The following is a 22,748-nucleotide window of genomic DNA, read 5'->3' as shown; positions in this document are numbered from 1 at the left end:
GACAATGCCAGCATATGGATGGGAAGATGCGTCTGTTTAAGCAGCGATCCGATCTAATTAGGAAGCTTCAGGGTAATTATGCTGAACTGTTGGTGTTACAGATCGAACACGAATTATTACAGCTACGAACGTATCCCACGTTGAAATGCTTTGAAACATTGGATGATAAAGGTAAAATATATTAATAACCTTTTGGACCGTTTTGAGATCTGAGAATTAAGAAAACATGCTTCGAAAAAGATGAAGAAGAATTTAGTAACTTGAGTATAACGGGGTTTTTATAGGGAAAAAAAGAACTGCTTTCAAGATTTGTTTCTTTTAATATACCATATTACATGTACCATTTTTCATTTTCAAAACAATTAATATCGGAAAAAGTTGAAACAATAGTTGAAACAAATTTTTCTGTAGTACTTGTGGTCGTTCCTTTGGTATACGTCGCATTATCTTAATCTTCGTTGAGTAATTTAATTAAATTTATAAATAAGCCTGCATCTCGCACTCCCAGAAACTACGGGGGAGCTAACGCCACAGCCACGCCTGTATTTTTCGCGCGCATAAACTTAGCGTAATCTCGCGATCGCTAATTTCGCAATCACGAGGCGGCGGAGCCCGGGCCCTCCTAAACTTCGCTAAATCACGATCAACGTGGTCGATTTAATCGGCGACGTTTCACTTCGCCCGTCTTACAAAGGACAAGCGGCAATTTGCACGGTCGGCATAAATCACCCGGCGACCCGATCTCGATACATAATGGGTGCCGCTCTCGCGTTCTACGCTTTTTTTCATCATAAATAACAGTACTAATAGTACACCGGTGAGATGAATGATGCGGTCATGGCGACGGCGAAGGCGGCGGAGGAGGATCATCGGGTCGCCGCAAAGTGCGCGTACGAATCAATTTAATCTGGGAAATTTCCAGGTGGTCCCTTTCGAAAGAAAAGGAAAACGAGAGGAGGAAAAAGTGGAGACTCATTCCGCGACGATTAGACGTCGCTGGCTTAAACGCGGTTCCCTCGATTTTTCACGAGATTCGTCTCTTCGGGATCGCGCGCGCGGCCAGGATCAGAGTCTCCGCGACCTTAGAAAGGGGGAGCAGTTCACCGTTGTTGCGCGATAGTGTAAATATTTTCGGCTTTAATAGCGATATGATTTTTATTAATGGAGACAGTTTATACGTCCCGTGGTATTACGCGCGTTATTCGTCGGCGTCCTTTTCGACCATGGTAGCCGCGCACGAGAAGAGAGAACGATATCCGTGACACTCGAGCGATTAATCATCGTTCTGTCATTGACGCGGACACAATGCCGCCGTTGTCGTGGATGGTGGAGTGCCGTTTGTATCTATCGCGACGCTTGCTGTAAGGCGTTCGATGAGGAATACATTGCGAGCAATTGATTTTGTATTTACGATAAAAATGGGAGTCTTGCATTATTATATCCAAACAATTTTGCATACATTGTATTACAATATTTATTCAATCACTTTGTTATCAATATCGCTTTGACTTTAATATATATTTTATTGCTCTTGTGTATGTGTAATATTTTATATGATATGTAAAACATTCGACAAGAAAAATACCATGATTCCGCGGGTGATAACATTTAAGAGAAAAATATATTTCTTCCATTATACGCGGATAATATCATATTGCACAACATTATTTATATAATTGCTTATAATTTATATCAATATTACAGATTTCAATATGTTATTATCGTGATATATCATATATATCATATATATAACTAACATTTAATTAATATTTAATTTATTCGCAATACATATGTTGTCATAAAATATTATACGGTTCTCCTTATAAATTAATTTGCTAGCAACGAATTTTGAACGTAAATAGATTGTTAATTTTATTGTACAAACTATATAATTTTGAACAAATGATATTTATGGATAAATCTCTTTGCACGATAAATTCAAAATTGTTTACTCGTTTAAGATTTGCAGTAAAATTCTTTTAAGATCAATGTAAAAGCGCGTTTGCACACGTGTGTACACGTGTTTACGCAACGCCACGCTGCGTTCGAACTACGGATCTGGAATCCGCAATACCGCGGAAGAAAAACGGTCGTTATCGGGAGAGCCGGCCACTTCAATCAATGCAAATCAAATCGAGAGCCGCGGATACGAAGCGCGTAGTCAAATCAACCGAATAAAAGCTTCATGAATGTAAAGGACCCTCTGAATGCGTACGCGGGCCAATCTGGTAATGCGTCTTTGCCTCCTCGCCCCTGGTGTGTATCTCGTTTGGTGAACAAAAAAAAAAAAAAAGGAAAGAATATATCGGCGTATCGAGTCACGTGAAATGTCAGGTAGTCTCGTATATAATTGACATCATATTGAATATTACATATATCAACGAACGGTTGTGACAATGGATTATACAGAAAGCGTATAAGTCATTTCTATAGTCATCTTGAATATTTCTATTGCCAATCGCGCATAAAATTTTGATTTGCTGATTAATTTCAAAATAGAGGGTTATCTCTCTCTCTCTATTCAGAAAACGACACATCAAATTACATCAAACAATAACTTTAATTTGTTCGTACATAATTTCAAAAGTTATTTTTTAATAAATAATTATTTCTCTTATTTTTTTATTTCTTGTTTTGCTTTTTTTCCTTTTTATTATTTAAGTTTTAAATACATAAATATTTGCGATACCTAAAAGAGAGAGAGGAAAGATTCTCTTGGGGCTTATTTAAAGCAATTATTGTTAAAAATAATAATTTTGCGGATCTTCTGTTTCCGAGCCTGGAACTTTGCCTTTTTCCGGAGTTATGCCATGCAGCTCCGAGGCGTCGCGGGCAGATTTCCCACAGGAATTTCTGGACTCAACCAGCTCGTAATAACCTGTTCGACACAGAGGTGCAATCAATTGTGTCGCAGAATGGTGGAATGAATTTTCGGGTGCAATAACGTATACATGAATAAAGTTGACTTTGTCAAAGAAACAAAAAGTGTATTGGATGGAAACTTTGAATCAGCGGTTTTGTTTATAAAGCAATTTATTAAGATAAGCATAGTAGCAGTGGCAACATTTGTGCCGTTAAATCTTTTTACGATGTATGTACAATACAGAAAACGATACCTTTCTCATCTCGATACCGCAACTTTTCCCTTTTGAAAATGCTAGCTCCGTCGCTGCTGTAATTTCGTAAGTTGTTTCGAATGCCTATTGAATAACAGTTTATCAAGCAGTGAATGTGTGAACCTGAATGTTTAAATTTATAGACTTTTCACACAATATTTTTAATAATAATTAGGTTTTATCTCACCATTGATAGATTTTTGAAGGCTAAAACGCAAGATAAAACAGAACATATTTATTGTATAAAAGAGTTATTTATGTCGAACGTCCTTTTTACTCAAAATTTAAGACAAGAGCTTTCATATCAGCTAACTACTATTTATCAATTGAGGTTGAAGGAATTGTCAAACTGTCAAAATGCGAAATACTTCAGAAAGTATTTTTATATTATCATTGAAATAATATTTATACTGGATGTGCAATTATCATTGAAAAACTTTCCAAATAGAAAACTATTAAAATTAAATATGTTATATGAATAATGTTGTTACTTTGAACTTTAAATTGTGCTATTATTGTTTTGTGAAAAGATTCTTATTCGATTTGTCAAAAAGTTTAAATAATTTGTCTATCTGACTTTCTGTTCATATTATTATATTTTATCGGACTCATTATCACATTTATACAATTATCATCATTATCCTTTGCAATCTGTCGATGTCCGCGGGGGATGCAACGTCGATGCAATCACAAGGCATGAAGTATAAACTCCCTCTTCTCTTTCTCTCTCTTTCCTCATCGTTTCAGTGCCATATAAGGCGAGACCCCGTGTAAGACAGGCTCGTTGGCGCAATAAAAATTTGACACAATCGTCCACATCGCCGTGGAAGAAAAATGGTCGAACGGGCGGGCGGTGGCATGGTGGTTGACGGAACGGGAGGGTTAGCATCGGCTGACTTTACGACTCGCGCTACGCGCAGGGTGAAAGGGACGACAACGAAACTCGTTATTATCCGACCGTACTTCTTCGTGGCGTCCAAGAAGAAGACGGCCGCAGCTATGAGACGATGCCGTCTTGGGTCTCTCGGGCCCCGCCACGATCGTTCTACGGGCCACTTTCCGACCATAAAGAGACAAAGATGCGTTCTTCTCTCTTACCCCGCACGAAAGGCAGTAAACTCTCATATTCGCAAAATAAAAAAGGCGCTTGGAAGTACTAGCACGAAGGGAGACTGCGACGGGAAAATTTTCTCGCTGGCTTCGGGATTCCATCTCGATGCATTGCGTGCTCGGATCGCGATTCTATAAACTCTCAGTTTTACTTCCAGTATCAGATCAGTACAAATCGATGTTCATTATTTTTGTTTGTTTTTGTCCGAATTTTGAACGATGAACGACAATTAATAATGTGATAACATGAACAGATTATTTAACACAAGCATCTATTTTTATAATATTAATTAACATATAAGACTCTTTAAATTTATTTAGCGTATTGATATTCAACAAATCTTGACGCAAAATTTTAATCTTTGATGTGTATTGATGAAACAAATGTCAAACAAAAATTTCAAGGATCCGCTTCACTCTAGAGTTCCAAAAAGAGGCGAATTCTAATATCGAATACGCAAAAATGCGAAAGGTCTTTATCGTTTCGCGCACATTTTCTTCGAGCTTGATCTCAGAAAGCAGACACATGCTTGAGACCGAAAGAGTACTTTTGTTCCCGTCGGTCCCACGGGTGGACTCTGCCAAGACGTGACGTTAATCCCCCATAAGCTGGACGTTTCTGCCGTGCTCCGCGGCAGAATATTTGCGTATGCACCGGGTCGACGTGTGCAAAGTGGCGGCGAATCGGTTGGGACGCGTTAACGCCACCCTTCGTCCGTTTTCGGCGGATTGGACTGAATGTTCGCGACGTTCCATCCCGTTACGGTACCAACGGTTAACCAACGGAATTCGAGAGACACGACCGTACGATTCTCGCCGATATATATCGATGTGCGTTATCATTTTTAAAAATTTCCTTGTCCAAGCTTGAATCAAACAAAATTGCAAGTTTTATAAACACAAATTCAAAAGGAAATTAATGGTCATTTATATAAAAGTAAAAAATTATAATTAGAATATAATCCTCATTTATGAATTTCTTTTTTAATGACAATAAATTTTTTTTCATAATATATGGATCACATGTAGATAGATCGATTTAAATCAATGAGTAATTATATTTAATGCGTTTCTCTGGACAAACAAAATTAGGGGCTGCTTTCTCGAGCGCTTTTAGGAAAGTTCGTTTTTTTCTTCTTTAGTTTCTTTAAAACTTTAAAAAATTTTGCAATAGTTCTTTGTGCACAAGTTTTCTGGTATAGTCTTCTGAAGAGTCCGTTCTTGAGCGAGCTTTCGGCTCTTTTGGCGCCGGCCGCGATGGAGACTTGAAATACGACCGGTGCTTATTATCATTTTTATTCTACGTTGTAGCTTGGGCGCGCGAGCAAACGAAGTAGTAGAAGGAGGCCTTGTCGGTCGGACTTTACGATTACGAGACTAATCTCGTTTTAATGACAGGGTCCCACGTGGCCGGCGAATAATGAAGTGTCAAATCGGCTGGGCGCGGTGGGCGTTGTTTTCCACTATGGGTCCCCGGCTACATATATATATATATAGCGAGAATCATAACAAGCTTCTTTGTTTTAATTTAATTGTAACGGATTTCAAGAGTATTTCGCACATGTACTTTGCTTCACAGTTTTTATTCATTATATTTTCAAATGTTTCATGTAGAAGAGAGAAGGAAATGCCTTTAGTCAAATAAGCTTAATGAAAATGGATTTTACGTCGGTTTTATACGTTTAAAACAGTTTGTAATTCAATCACAGTTGAACGATTTATTACTTCGGTAATAAAAATATTCTAGTACATCAGTCAGAATCCAAGTATTTGGTCAATAGAGAAAACGCTTTTTCCGATAGCTACGTATATATCATGAGTCTCTGACAATTTCTTATCTCTGTAAAAGCCAACCCGTACTCGAAAATTCGTTTTCGATGAGCACGAGGAAAGGGATGCTGCACTTTCGAAAATTTCGTGCAATTTCGCGCGGTGGCGCGTACGACGGTGCCCTCTCGACGACAAGGTGGCACGGGCAAAAGCGGAGCACCGTGCCCGGGGGAGGGGGTTGAGCCGGGGTGGCTGGAACGAGGGAATGGGGGGTGGTGGATCTCTCTCCCGCCGCTCGCTTCACGGCGGATGGTTCGCCCTACGCCCGTCGTCGGGGCGCTGCAGCCCGTCAGGACGTCAGTTCTCCATCGTATCGCGCCACGGTCGGACCTGGATCCTACAGGCGCGCGTATACACACACGTACACGCATACATATATATACACATATATATATATGTATATATATATATATACACGTGTACGCACGGCGGTGGGGTTCCGGCCGCGGTAATGTATTCCGCGGGCAAATTTTAATTAGCAGCGGGAGGATCTCGCCCTTTACCACCAGCCCCAGTATATCATTATGTTCTGAGATTCTCCTTGTATTACCTGTTTCGGAAAACGTCCCGCCAGATGTTTCGCGGCCGTCACGCTCATCGCCGAATTTTACGCCGGCTTTTTGGGACGGGAACTCTCGGAAGGCGCCGCAGCGCCTTGTCTTCTTATGGCCTTCCATGATATAGATTGTTTTCAAGGCTTGGAAAAGCTGAAGGGAACACTACCTAGCGTAAGGAAAATTTTAGCGTATCTAATTCTAGCGTGTCTAAGAATAATTTGATCTTTTATACGCGGCATTTCTGCTATAACGATTCTTGAGAGTTTATTGAAGGTTTTTTAAATTAATGAATAATATAAAAATGCACTCTTAAAAAAACATGTTAAATCAATACTCGCAAGTATTATTGCCTTTTTTCCGCAATGCAATTATTTATCTCAATGTTGCGCGCGGTTCATTACTTCACATCAGTAAACGGCTGTCATGACTCAATGGCACATTTGACAGTTCAAATATAAGTCGTGTGTGTAATTTTAATTTAATTAATTTTGAAAAAACGGAGTATTAGAGTTAATATGTAATTATACACACACGCGCGCAAAACAAATGACGCGCTTATAGTGTTCTAGTTAACAAGATTTATGATGGCTAACTAATGTGGCTTTTAATTAAGTAATACTTTAAAAATTGACCATTTGTGATAGTTAACTAATATGGTTGTTTGCCTAAATTATAAACGAGAGCACGAAGGAGAGTTAGAAAGAGATATAAAATATATAAAATCAGTTTGTCTTTATTTAGTATATATCCGTAAATAAAAAATAAAAACATAAAAATATAAAATTTCTATACCATAAATACATTTTTCTTACATTAAGCGAGAAAGTAAATTGTCGTGGAGTAATATGTAACTGCTGATTATATTGGTGTCAGGACGAAGATTATATTGGTGTCACGACGAAGGTTTTCTTTTCCATTGCAAGTGATACGAAGTGAACAAACAACGAGTTCTTGCACATTGTCCGTGTGCGATATTTATGATCGAAGGAGCGTATCCCCGAGAGCGAAGTGCGGAGAACAATGCGTCACGTGTAACATGCGATTGGTTGCACGCGACGCGCGCGGCGCAATTTTCCTTACTCACTCGCAAAAATCACATGTGCATCACATGCCCGCTGATGCATAATGAGTTTGCATGCAGATACCGCAAGAAGCAAACTCTGTTGATGCGGCAACGCAACTTCGGTCACACGCCCGACGAACGACTTGCATGAAAATATTCCTGTGCAAGGAGCCTGATTCTCCCACTCTCGCTCCCCCTTCTTCACTCCCTCTCTCTCTTTCAGGCTTGTCACTCTCTCTTTCTTTAACTGAACATTAATGACCACCGCCGCGTATCAGTAATTTCGCTTTTTCGCCGATGGTCATCCCGGCTCCAAATGATCCTGTTTTTAACTAATGCGCGCTATTATGACGAACGAGGACGTTCACGGTGGACGAGACTCGGAGTAAGTGGAGGACGATGGGCTACGATCGGACGCGTGTTGTGTAGTAATTAGCACATTAACTATGACTGCGAGTAGCCTCGACGTAATAATCGCATCTGATGTGGTCGCGAAAACAAGTTTAACAGCCGACGATTTGTTTCCATAATTGCCACTTTGATAAGAATCAATTCCGCCGATTTATCGATTCTTTCAATTTCTATGTATGTACATGCGTAGTCAATCGAATTCGTCCGATTATCTAAGAATCCGGATGTAAAAGATTTACTCGCGGTAGGTCCGGGATACATAGTTCGTATAATTAAATCAAGGTTTTGTTGCAAAAACTCATGTGTGTGATGTGAAAAATAGCCGTGCCTAATAACGCAGCCAATTACGCTCGCTTAGTTTTGTCGTTTTACCGTCGAAATTTCCATTCTCAAAGTACAGTCGCGCGGACGGAGCACATTTTTTTTCAGGCAATTAGGTGCGCATCAAGCGACCGCCATAAATGCGCCCGGGACGGTCGAACCGGGTACGCGAACACGCTCCGCGGTTTGCCCCGAACGACTTCCCATTCAATTAGCGCGAGCTTTCCAGCCACAGCCATGCTAGTGTACCCACTCGTGATGATCCTTTCTGAGAGGAGACGAGTGCATCATTGTACATTCACCTTTTAAATCGACACACTGCGAGATTATTATAACCCTTTCGGATAACGATGTTACGATTACAATTTAACGACCAGTTAAATTGCCAGTATATTTAGCTATTAGGAGTAATATTCATCGCACGCGAGAATTAAAACAATTCAAATTAACGTATAGGATACTGACAATAAAAGAGAAAAGCGTCGTAAAATTTCCATACTTTAATTACAGCAATTTTAAATAAAACATGCACATTTTGTGACTTCTTCGGTAAACAACGTCTAATCTTTCATTAGTATAGGAATTTCCGTTAATAGAAAAGCTTCTACGCGTTCTATCTTAGATAGAAATACGATTACGCGAGCAGACTCGTTCACTCGATATATGTAAGGGTCGGCGAGTATACTCGTGCGTCACGACTCAAGACTGCCGGTTGCCTTGAGAAAGAGAGACGGGGAGATCGACGATCTTCCACCCCGTGGGCCCCTCTTTTCCCTATGTGGTCGCTTTTACACCTCTCTCTCTCTCTCTCTCTCTCTCTCTCTTTCTCGATCCTCCCTTCTCCCTCATTCCTTAGCGCACTCGTACCGATCGTCTCGTTTCCACGCGAAATCTCGACCGCCATTAATTCAGCGCCGGCCGACAGGTCACTCGAGTAGAACAGCCCATTACAGATATTACAAACTTCGCGTAAGCTCTTCCCCTCCTTCTTCCCCACTTTCTCTCTCTTCCGTCGACTCGTATCAAATAATTATTATTGTTGTTTGCTTTGCGTCTCGTCCGCTGCCCTATTCCCCCGGCAATGCTTCAATCCCTTCCTCTCCGGATCCATCGCGCCTTTTCGCGATGGGTCGTCGAGGTGACCGGCAATTTGTTTCTAAATTTATTACCGATGACTGATATATAGGCGGGTAGCATGCAGTGCGCGATGCCTTTTCCTTCTCTTTCTTTTCTTCCGTGCTGCGTCGGTGTGATATCGAATTGGAATCGGCTCTCGGGACCACTGCCGGCCGCTCGCGGCTCTCGATTCTCGACGCGCGTTACGGAGGGCCGGCGAGAGCTCGATAAGGGTTGCGAATGGACTTAGGTACAGTCGTAATAAATATCGAAAGAGAAGAGAAGGGGTATTGCGCGGCTGTAAGAGTCGCGGCGAATGAATCTTGTCGAAGAACAAGTCGACTCGACTAGATCCTCATCGTTGCGTTCACAGCCGGATCTAGAAGCTATAACTATCTTCTTTATTCTCTTAAAAATTTTGCATCGTAAAAATAAATCAAAATTGCAAATTGTGATATTTCTATTTGAAATGTATTATAAGCCCATTTAATAAAAAATATCTTTCAATATTTAAAAAATCTAGAAATATATCCAAGAAATTAAAAATTTTTTAAATTATATATATATAATAGTTAAGGAAAACGAATTTAGTTTATTGCTTTGAAAGGAAAATACAAAAGAAAGATTGATAAATAATATATAGAAAAAGATTTGTATTTTTCAATCATCGCATATGATACATGACGTTTCCTTGAACAGCGATTCCCTGAAATTCTTCACATAGTGAAATTATCTAAATCGACGAAAAGAGAAGAAAATAAGAGAAGACATTGTTTTGTGACAGCACAGTAGTAGAAAATGCGCGAAGAGAACTAGGACGGCCGAGACCGGAAATCGCTATTTTACAGTATAATCAACTAGCTCCCCGACTATCGAATTAGAGCGGTCTGCTACACGCATTTCACACGTGGTTCGACGAAAGCGAGGACCCAGGGTTCTCACGTTCGCGTGCACCACGGTGAGGCAAGGAGAGGGAGCGGTTTGCAAATAAGAATCATACGAGGAGGGCGGGGGCCCTGGTCTCTCTCGGGCCGTCGAAACCACCTTAAATACAGGTCACGCGTGCTTCTCACCCGCTTTCTTTTTTCACCGCGGTCGTACTTACCTGCCCGCGTATAAAAGTTAAAGATTCCGCGGACGGACATTCTCGAGCGAATGATTTGTTTCGTGTACGATACAAATGATGGCTGCCGATCGGCGATATACATGAGATTCCTATATTAATGAAAATTCGAAGAGGATTTCCAAGGAATGACAGAATGCATTACAAGTTTCATCTGTCGTGTTTTTAATCGAATTTTTACTATGTATTTATACTTACAATTAAAAGATTAGTTTACGCAAATTCCTTCATTTTAAATTACAAGAGAATTCTTGCTTTTGATTTTTTTATCAAGTTTGAGTTTTAATGAAAAAAATCCGTAAATAAAGAATGGCACGGTAGATCGTATTTCTTTTTAATAGTCTTTCGTAATGAGTATGTCATTCTCAGAATGCTTCAATTATTAAATGATACGTCTCATGAGTTTGAATTGAGATCATCAGCATGAAATAATACCTTGGTTTCAGTAGCTGTGTGGCAAGATGTTTGCATATATTGTATCGGTATAACCCATCTTTTCGTGTTTTTTTTTTTTTTTCGGAAAATTATGCTGGGGCTCCATGCAAATCCCAACGGCCGATGGGAATGACGGGCACAACGATGCAAATTCCTAATCACTATTTTCGCATGTTCGCCACGGTGTAGCTGAAAAATAAGAGCGCGATCGCCGGTTTCGGGCCAAGATGCGTGGTACCCGCCCTGAACCCGGCCAAATCACTCACGCGACCCTCGATCAACAGCAGCGTTAACGCTTCGTGCGTTTTGAGCGCACTCGCTTTTTTCCACCGTTCATTCGACGTCCATCGATCACAGCTAATTTCGGGTACACGGCGGCGCCCGTGCATGATGATGAGCCATACTTTGTGTGCTTCCACGATATACGTGCGAGGAGCCGCTATCTCTCTCGCGTTTCGTATTTTTGACCGCAATTAGTTTTCCCTTGCAAAGAGAAGATATGTGTGATCTATCGTTTTCTTTTTTTTTTTTTCGTATCCTGATCCTTATAAAGTAGCTTGAACGTTTAACTCCAGAAGCGAAGTCTTTGTTGGCGATCGCCATCGTTCCCACGATTCCTGAAGATTGATGTCAATTTTCAGTCAATAAGAGACAATTATACATGTAGGAGCAACGATAAAAAATGTCACGAAAGGTTGCAGAAGGTTCGAATATAACGATCAGGAATGTTATAATATTTATTTATTTCTAATCTCTGATCTGATTTGTTAATTTTGTTAAGAGCTTTCACAATATTCAATGCTATAAAGTGGATTAAATCCATAATTTATAAAGTTTACTTACTTTAGATACACACGATTTCGTATCTCTGAAGTGAATCTTATAAATTACGGGCTTGATTCATTTCTGCTTTCGCATTTCTCGTAATGTAAACCTGATGGATCGATATCAACGTCGTATCGTGCCTTCTGATGATCATCGGTGTCAGTTCCCGATCACGTTACGTCAGGATACTAATTCGTCGATACCGCAAAATTAATACATCAGATCCGATCAATGAATCTAATGATCTCGAAATCTTAGCTATCCTCAACGATTTTGAGAATGTATAAATTACATCGTACTCGATCTCGAGAGTCTTTTCGACTTTTGATTTTAACATTGGTTCGTCAACTAATTTTAACATTCTTTCGTCAACAATGTCGTTGCATCCAACATATCTCTGTCTCTGTCGCAGACGCGCAATTACATCAATTTTCATTAAAGTAGGAAGTCACATAGTCTTGAAACGTCGATTCTTCCGAGCAATTGTACCTCACCTGTCCTTCGAAGGTGAGGTATGGATCGCTAGGCATCTCGTCGGAAATATGCTGGTCTTTAAATCTCGCCATTGTGCTCTCCCTCGCTCGTCAACCAGCCAGCGGTAAGTTTCTTCGTCGGCAAGGGCAGCGATTATATAGCAATAAATATCGTAACGACTTTTCTCTCTCTACGTCCTGCCACGAGAGCGCCAGGCCCAGGCTATGTTTAACGCGCAAAGGCTAACCACGAGTAATTATATAATTGCCGAAGAATTACTTACTAAAAAGTCGTCCCATGGACCATCATTCAGTGACATTCCCGTGGTTTTTACGAGGGCCTGAATGGCAACTCGTCTTCAGGAACCGGGTTGTCTTCCTCAGTCTCCTTCCCGGTCGTCTGTTTTTTTCCATCTTCTTCTGCTTTGAGTCTCTCTCGCGTGATATCTGGACGTTGGACCCGCGCGTTGCAGCTGCATTCGACCATAGGTTGTAACTAAATCGGCGTTCCCTCGGTTTTACACCGGCATTTTTCTAATTTCGAACGGCGGCGATGGCAAGCAAAGCACGAGAGCGTGAGAATGTCCGGGGATACGTAAAAATATGCGCTTATTTCTTTTTATCGTCGAATGAAAACGAAACGTATACGCGATTCTATGATGCAGTCCATCGCGCAAAATCTCTCCGGGTGAGATTCCATTTTCCTTTTCCATACAAGGTTGTTCATTCGGCCGCGCGATTGCGGCCTGAAAACTACGCTACGCACCCGAGATGCATTCTTCGATCTCCCCGTCAAGTTTCTTCTTGCGTTTTTGCGCGCCTTCCTTTGATCCAATCCAAGTATATACGTCAAGCGCGAACCGCTGTCTCGCAGTCTACCTTCCCAGATCTGTTCCGAGGCGATTGATTACGTTGTTACTCTTGGCTTGTTTATTGGTAGATGTAAGAGAAGAAAGGAGAATACAAGGAAAAATATATTGACAGAAACATGTTTGCATTATTATTCATTCATTTTACACGACATCGATGTCTATCCGGTTCATCGCGAAAATTGAAAAAGATAAAGAGGAAATGCGATGTTCGATTTGCACGTAAACAGATTTAATCGTTTCTCCCCTATGTTTAAGTCTCACGAAGACTCGCTGTCCCAAGCGAAGTTGCCACTTCTCGAAGTATCGCGTTAATCTCCATATCGCGTGCCCGAGTGTGCTTCCTTCTTGTACGCAAGAATACTATCATCTTGCGAGGGTGCGCACGAGACATCGATTTGATACGCGGAAGTACGGCATGCCGTCACGATAGCGGCTCGTACTTCGTCCTCCTTTGAAGAGGACTTCGTACAAACAGATGAAGCAAATATCCGCACGAGCGTTATCGTCGCAATTTTTATCTCTTTAGAGTGTGAAAAATATTTATCACAATATTTTAATGAAAATATCTTTTAACAGATCATCTTTCAACAGAAAGCTTTTATAGAGATGTGGAAAAATAAATAATCAATTTTTTTCAATCGAAGACAAATCTCGTTTATACTTGAGAATTGTAGAATTTTTTAGATTATTAAATCAATAATTTCAATTTATATTATTATCGTTATATTATATTAATATTTATATTATTATTTAGTATTTATTATTTGATTAATTTTTGTCTCTTATCAGTTGATTTAGCTCTCAAAAAAATAACTCGTTATTTTTTCTTTTTACGAAAGTAAATAGAACTTATAGTTTTTTTTTTTTTTTTTAAAGCAGATACTTTGCATATACTTAGGTGGCCGATAAGATCGAGTTTCTCTTTAAAGGACGCGGCGCAATTTTACCGTCACACCCGTTGCAGCGTGGCTGATGCATTAGCACGATTATGGAACTCCAATTTGTTGCCGTTGCCGGATAGCGGCATGTTATCGACACCGACGATCGTGTGGTTTTGCCGGCTTTGCACGAAACTAAGACGCAATTACGCCATTGAGATTATGATTATTGTCGTATACGATTTGTCATTCTGTCGCGATTGTCGAGATTTCTTCCTCTCGAAAGTCGTCACCATCAGATGTTGCGATAAACTCACCACCGTTTTAAATAATGAGAGGAGGGAAATGGAAATAGTTAAAAAATAACTTCAGGTAATAAAAGTTTAAATATTTGAACGCTAATGTTTTTTAACTGTAAAATACATGTTATTTAACTTTCTAATAGTGTAACTGTTAAAAAACTTTTTCACAAATACATTTTTAATATCTCAATTTTCAAAATATTATTAATTAAGTTTTTACATTATTATTTCATATTATTACTTAATACTACATATTTGTAAATGTCATAAAATTTGAGTTATTCCACGCGCAAAATATATTTTACTCTCAACAGTTATATTAAATAATAAAAATTCTCAATTCTATGTGCACGTGCAATTATTATAATAAATAAATCGATATTTTTCTTTTTTATAAAATATTATTCTTAAATAAATGAATGGGCAAACATTCATATTTTTCCTTATTCTCTGTAAATTCGCAACCGCGGAATATTTTGTCAAAATTATTTCGCGAAAAATCGAAAGAATCAGTAACAGCATCGAGCCAATTAGTCCACTTACAAGCGTTAGTTGCGGCGCGATATTATAAACATAAACAATAGTCTGACATTTTCATCGTGCCTATGGCAACCGTAGGCACCGTAAAGCTGTTTCTCGAGAATGTCCCGGCTAGAATTTTTTAATAACAACATTGTGTCAGAGAAGAGTGACGCAACTTTACTCCAGGCGCGACTTGTTTCTCGCTCTTAACGTGCGAGGAGTCTAACGACTATGTATTAATCGTAACAGTAATCCGTGCGCGTCTTTATCGTTATTACGGGATCGTTAACGCGCTTGCGGGCATATATACGCACGCACACACCGTGTATGCGTCATTACGCGACCATCCGACCCGTTAACGTGCGAATGATGTAATTAATGCTAGTCAACGGAGCTGTAACTGCGCGCGCGACTCACGTCTTCCGCTTTTTCGTCACGGGCATGCGGTTTTTTATTATCGGACTCCCTGTGCGTGCACACACGTATGTGCGTGCCTACATGTAAAACCGACTGGATAATCGTGGTTGCATGGCTACGATGGATGTCGCGAGAGAAGTACACATCTTCCGGAAGGAGACTGTAGCAATAAAAAAAAATTACTTTGAATTTTTACACCCGTGTGATTTTTCAAATTCAATTTATATAAAAAATTATACATGCACCTTATTTATATTTTATTATAATAAAAGGAAAATATTAAATAGATACAAAAACTACATGGATTATAATCACGATATATTTTTCAAAACCTATATTATAGAAAAAATAGCATTAGAAAATGATTGCAACTAAAAATATTTGATTTAATACAATTACAAGTATTTTTATGCAACTTTCAATATTCGTTTTCATTCTCCGAGAGAATCAGTAGATCAACTCGGCGAACGATATTCCCATGTATCGATGAATAGCGCTTCGTGACCAGCCTGTCCCCTTCACGAGGCGCAAATCTTTGTCACAGAAACAGACACGAGAGATGCCTTCCCTCGGCATCTCCTCGGCATCAACAAAGGATTCTCTGGAAAGAAGTTCGAGCTCGCGGCATTGCGTGTCACCGCTCGACGACATCGCAAAGAAACTTCTCTTCTCTCGAGAATCGCGTCGCGAGACGATCAGAGAACTTGTCGCGCTGAGCGACAAACAATCCGATACCAGATGGTGGCTCAGTGGTTGCATCGCGTGCAGTGTCACTCCAACTGACGCATCAGGAGGAAGGTCGCACCAAGGGAAAAGCGATTGCGGTCATCGTGTCTGGGAATCGATTCCGTTGAGGTTTTGTTAAATCTCGCGCCGCGCACAGTTTTGATCAATATGTCGAAGCCTATACCATCGATTCGAAAAAAATCTAATAAATGAATCTAGTAAACACAATTAAAGCACATGTATACGGATTAGTGTGCATAAGAAAAAGTCAGACAAGAAGATATTTAACTTTGCGATTTAACAAGTTTTGAGAATAAATAAAAGATAACAAAGCGCGGTTAATAAAATTTCCGCTTAAAAAGAGGACGACTACAAATCTCTCAATTAATACGCCTGTAAGTTTTGACTCATTAATTCAGTTACACCCTGTATTCGATCGCATCGAAGATGGCGTTTACAAGGAATCTCGGTAATCTTGCAGAATGGCATTTGCATTCTGGTCAATGTTACTTTATCTAGATTGCAGGTACTCGAGATGATTATCTTGTTCACGAAGGTGTGACCGGCATCAGACACCCGAGTGCATGTCATCACGATAAGATCGTTCGTGATGCGTGACGCATGATTGGCTATTAAGATCGGCGACATAAGATTTTGATATCATCAACCAAAGTGCGAACATGTGATCGGCGCGCGATAAAGACCAACAATTTCGTTAACCAATTTTCAAATCGATTCCTTCTTAATTTCTACGAATACGTTATTTCGCAAGGAAATTGAGGAATTCGTGAAAATTAAGTTTGAAAAACTTATCTCGAAAAACCTGCGCATTGTAAAAAGAGAACATATCTTATACGTGAACATATTATTATTTTTTATTCTTTCGATAAAAAATAACAGCTTCGCTCTCGTTTGCATTGAGATCCACGTATTGTCTCCGCGTGATGAAGTCAATAAGAGGTAAACACTTTACGATCGATCACGCGACGAGATAATTTTCCATCCCCGCTTTCCATCCCTGTTCCGGTCGACGTTCGTGGATTCGCTTGTTTAGCGCCGTAATTCCTCCTGCTTCGGAGTCGGCCGGATCGGACTAGGACACGACATGTGCGGGACGCCAAAATTGCCGTGGTTCGATCTTTATCGGCGGGACGGCCGAGAGCGAGAGATACGAGGGACCGATATTCACGGTTCGGCATGAAAGCTCGCCCGTGGCGTCTGATTAAACGGCCGAGTGGCCACGGCTCTAACGTGTGTTTAGAGCGCGCCGCGCCGCCCGTATATACGTATATGGCGATACGTCGGAGTCGCGGTACCTGTTCGTACCACGGCGATTAGTTGGTATCGCTCTTCGATTAAGGAACGAGCGGGCATCCGATATACCGTGTGCGCGTTCGATCGAACGTCGCGCCCCTCGTGCACGCGTGCCGGATGTTCGGCATGTGCGATTGCTGGATGCTAGACGCACGAAATTCGCGACTCGCGCAGGTGTCCAGAGCGAAAAAAGGCGGAAAAAATGCTTAAAAATACCCTTTGTCCTCGTGCTTGCTAAGACTGTATAGTCGCTGATGATACATCGGATGATTAAGAGGACTAATTTCATGGCGATGGGCAATCGATACAGTGATTATAGGAAATATTGGCGTGACAATAATTGAGGCGTACACGACCAAATAACGATCTGTGTTGCATCAGACAGGTTTTTAGAAGAAACAGAGGAGTTTGGAGAACTTCAGAAAGATCTTCAAACCCCTCTGTTCTATAGTAAGTGAAAAGAGAGTTACACAGATCTTATTTATTAAAGAAATTTTTTAATTCCTTTGAAAAATAAAAACACATTTTTGATTATTAAAATAAGAAAATTGTCAAATATTAAGGTAAAGAAAACTCTGCACAAAGTATCTATTACGCGATAATTTACTTGTTTGTACCTGTAAATTGAATGAAGACATGGAAAATATGATTTATTAAATATTTAATTAACTTGTAAGATTGCATAAGAAAGAATTGAAAAAAAAACTTATAAGTATAGGGGAAGGAAAATAATCACAAGTATACAAATTGCATTGAGTGTAATTATTCTTCGGTTAATATGTTTCTCACGCGACCAAGTAAAAGTTTAATAATTGACTAATATAGGAAAGTAGCTAGGTTTTATGTATGTATATACATATATACTTTGCTTAAATAAATAAGTAAATTAGTAAATTGAAATTTAACACGAATAAAATACTTTGCTAGAGCTGTTACTTAATCAACTGTATTAAAATTTATCACGCCGCCTTGCCCATCTGATTTCCATATTTTCATCCCCATTACAAACTTAACATGGAAAGTAAATTTAGAGTTGTTTCTTTCTTGCGAAAAAATCTGCAGAAACCGAAGCAGAAAGAAATCTTGTAATGTTTTATTGCTTAATGTTTTCTCTTTATATTATATATCGTGCAAAATACAAAGTGGACGTTTTAAAATCATTTGAGATGATTCTTGTTTCATTAAATTTTTCTGATTTGTGACAATTTATTTATAATAAGCAGAATAATTTTGTTACAATTTATTTTATCGAGTTATCAACTTATTCTTGTCGCTTTTTATATTAGAAAAAGTAATTTAATTTAATATTATATTGATATCAAAATTCAATACTATAAATTAAATTTTGATGTTAAAATAAATTTAATATTAAAAGAAAAGAGAGACATGTTTCTTTACATTTTCTTTATATGATTGTTAAATATGATAGTCTGACTAAGGCTGTAATTATTACATATAATTATTATTCAATTCTAATAGATTTACACTTTGACAATAAAAATTAAAGTTATGATAAAAATACATTAACTATACCTTTATTTATTCGTATTCTGCAGATTTCGCTCTCAAGAGCGTGATCAGCTGGCCCAAACGACCACGCGCGAGAGCAATGGTGAGGCCCTCGCAGTAGACGCAATGGACCGGGGATATACGATATGGACGGTAATGGACGGGGATACGCGGGGAATCGATGGGCGAGTCGACGTTAACCGAGAAGAGACCGCCTTCTCTCTCTACCGTTTTGTCCTTTTTGCCTTCCTTCTCTCTGTCTCCTCTGGGTCCCCCCTTTCCCCCCCTCGTGACGAGCTCCCAGTGAGAGCATGCACCTACCTCCACCTTCCTTCCCACCCTCGTTCTCCCACGCTGCACCTGTCGTGCGCACGAGAGCGTCGGGAGAGGTGGTAGAATAAAGCTCTAGCCGGGCGAGCGCACGTACTCGGTAAGGTCGAAGCTAAATCCATTTATCTCGCGTACATCGGTGTTACGTACACGTTTACGAATAGAAGAAAAAAATAGAGAAAGAGAAATATATAGTGCCAAACTCGCAGAGACACAGAAGAATTTTCTCTCGATGCTTTAAATTGCTAAAAAAAAGGCTTTCCAAAAGATGAGAATTTTTTTGAACGTACAATGTATTGTGAAATTAAATTATAGCGAAAAGTGAATTAAAGTTTACGCGTAAAACAAAAGAGGATATCAAGAACTTTGAATTATCTCGAATGGTTGCTGCAATAATCTGTAATGTTAATTATTATTCTTACTATTCATCGCACACGCAGCTTTATCGATATAATTTTATCATAATACGCTATTATATAACTAAAACTAAAATACACATTTTATTTTAAAAGTATAATAATTTCGTAAATAATTTAAAAACGTAGAGACATTTTACACCTTTTTACATTTTTATTTTTACATCGTGAGTTGTAAAAAAAATATTACAGTATTACATGAACACACAATAAGTATAAAGTTACACATTAAATAATGAAAATGTTATACATTTCTATCATTTATTGTGTAATTTTACACGTATTGTTCATGTAATTTCACATATTTTTTTTTTACGATGTGATTCATGGAGATGCCGAACACCACTTGGAATCTAACCGGGATTCGATTTCGCGTGCATCTGTTATTAATCTTAGTCGGGGGATAGCGTAAGCTAGCGCGAGAATCGAAGGATCCCTAATCTAATCTACTTGGCCGATTAAAGGCCGGGGTCCAAGCGGGACGGCGATTCAAACCTTCTCGAGCGCCCTTTCTGCTTCGGAGAACGACAGGCCTGCTCGCTTACATGTAATTAAGTGTTTCGTTTGGGTGGACCCGATTACGAGACACTTCTAATTATTATGCTCTGCCGTCATGTTAGTCCGTTGTTTTGCTTGTTACGGTAGTGGACTTATCGGTGAGCAGTTTTTGGTCTCTCGCAAAAGGTCCCCTTCAAGCCTATAAACAATGTAACTATCTATTTGTCAAAAGTTTGCGACGAGAGTCAACTAGCTATTTACGTGCTTGATGTAAATTAATTGCATCTTCCAGCATATAATTTTATAATAATTATTTTGGAGAGTTTTCTAATTGTCACATAATATTTTCTTTTCCTCCAAAGAGGATGTATTCATTTATTTTTAAATTGGAATAATGGCGTTTTGTATTCTGAATAAATGCAAGTTTTTCCAATAATGAATATGCGAAAGTAAATTGAAATAAATATCACGATTCTAATTTTAAGTTAAAGTAAAAATATTGTTACGGAATATTATTAAATATGTATAATTAGTGTAATATCATATAATCATAAATAATCATAGAGAACTTACATGTTTTTCGCTTAGATCCCGAGTTCCACTACTATAACGCGAGTGTAATTCTGCAGAGTCCAGTCTGAAAATAAGTCTTTTGTCAGAGAGATTCTCTTTTTCATGATGCTCGCGGATTAGTAGGCGTGCACGTGCACGCCCGCGAGATCCTCTGATAAACGATCCGGTATCGCTGGCAAAAGAAGGATCTTCTTTCCGCGAAAACGAGGTTGCCCCGCGTTAGAGCGTGGGCGGGGTGAAGTCTTTCTTTTTTTTTCATTTTTCCGCACGCGGACCTACCTGTCTGTGTCGAAAGCTCGATGAAGCGCTGTTCAATCTTTCGTCAAGACGGAAACAGATATATATATTTATAAATCCTGATCGCTCACTTGACAGTTGTATCTTTTGTCAAACACACTCTTTTCATAAGCGTTATATTTTTTAATCAAGATGTATTAAATTTATATCTCTTTTATAAATAAATAAAATTAGAAGTCATATATGCATGAATTTGTGTCAATAATAATATATTATTTTAGTAATAATAACACAATTACAGATAATATACGAGTTATAAAATTGATAAAAAAAACTTTGAGATCTATTGCCATATTAATTATAAGTACAATTAAGGAGAGAAGGAGAACACGTTAAGTGAATTAGTTTTGATAGGTATTTATTTTCATAATGATGAGTGTGTGTGTTCTTTATAATCGATCTATAATATACATCGTAGCATTCGGTTTATACATAATTACAATTATAAATCTCGTTCGTCCTCTTAATGCGTAGTAGTAGTGGGTTCGTCGTGTGTCGCGGGAGAAGGGAAAACTTCGCTCGCTCTCTCGGGACGCGAAAATGCAAAACGAAGGTTCATAGAAAAACGCGCACCACATACATACGTACGCTCTCGAAGAATATATCTCGCGCGCACCGGCAAATTATACATTTATATCCGTAAATACGAAAATAAAGTATATATGTACAACCAAAAAATTATATTAGGAGGAGCTCGCACTCTCCAGGTTCTTGACCGAATAACTCCGAGTAATTTTCCTCGAACGACACAGGAGCGAATCCTCCGGCGCCAATTGATTCCCACGTGAAAACGGCAAGGCGATTTTACAAGTCTAGAGGAGGAAGTTACTCGCGGCAGTGCCCGCTACTGGCCGCTCTGGTGTCGATGTGTGAGTATGTGTGTGTGTTTTGTGTGAAGTTCCTAGGAAACAATAAATAAAATCTATCTATTCTCATTTATCTAGCGCGAAACGCCGTCGCTTTGATTTGCTGGTCGATCCATTGTGTACGTCCATCTATACCGATCGGCCGAATGTCTCCTATTCTTCAGCCTTCGAGCTCTCGAGGGTGTGCTCCCTCTCCTTAAAGTAAGATTGCATTTCTTTCTAGCTGCCATCGTCGCGACGTGATACACATCGCTCTCTTTCTCTTACTCTCTCTCTCTCTCTCTCTCTCTCTTCCTCTCCTCCTTTTATCCGATACACGCGTCCGGCTTCCTCTTTACATTTACAAAATTAATCGTTAACCCATCGCGTCGGACGCGTTGGTAGAGCTTAATCGATATAATTACGCGTTTACATCGAAAGGTACTATGTTTTATATTTTATATACAGTGGTAGTAACTGGTTACTGGTTAAATAGTGGCGTTATTCGCTAAACGTACGTTATCACAACGATGATAAAATTAGCCCTTTGGAACCGCGCCTCTAAATCCGCTTTTCTTCGTTCTTCCCTTATTCCTTCTGTGCCGATTCTTTTTCTTTATTCCTGATTATGTTAAATAATCCCGATAATGAGACTCGATTAAATGACATGACCATTCTCGACGAATAAGGGAAATCTAGCAGACGAGACGAAAAACTTTGGCCGAACGGTTCGCCATGTTCGGTTCTTCGGCATCGCGCTCGTGAAAAAAAATGATCGCGCCCCACGCGAATGTGAACATTTTCAAGGTCAGGCAGTTTAATCGACCAATTGAATTCTGAATTTATGCCAGCCAGTGCCATACTTATGA

General features: G+C 39.3%; 1 protein-coding gene across 1 annotated transcript in view; it reads left to right on the top strand.

Annotated features, from left to right (window-relative positions):
- Positions 1 to 5,495, top strand: part of LOC115235457 (cilia- and flagella-associated protein 43-like) — a 12,075-nt gene extending 6,580 nt beyond the window's left edge. The window contains exons 8-9 of the mRNA XM_029807271.1: positions 22 to 171; positions 5,401 to 5,495. Of these exons, the coding sequence (XP_029663131.1) occupies positions 22 to 171; positions 5,401 to 5,495 (245 nt within the window). The remainder of the gene's footprint in view (positions 1 to 21; positions 172 to 5,400) is intronic.
- The last annotated feature ends 17,253 nt before the right edge of the window (positions 5,496 to 22,748 follow it).

This window comes from Formica exsecta, unplaced genomic scaffold, assembly GCF_003651465.1.
Source record: "Formica exsecta isolate Colony F162 unplaced genomic scaffold, ASM365146v1 scaffold222, whole genome shotgun sequence".
Classification (NCBI taxonomy): Eukaryota; Metazoa; Arthropoda; class Insecta; order Hymenoptera; family Formicidae; genus Formica; species Formica exsecta.
The sequence above is the reverse complement of the archived record's forward strand: the minus strand, read 5'-3'. Positions and strand labels throughout refer to the sequence as shown.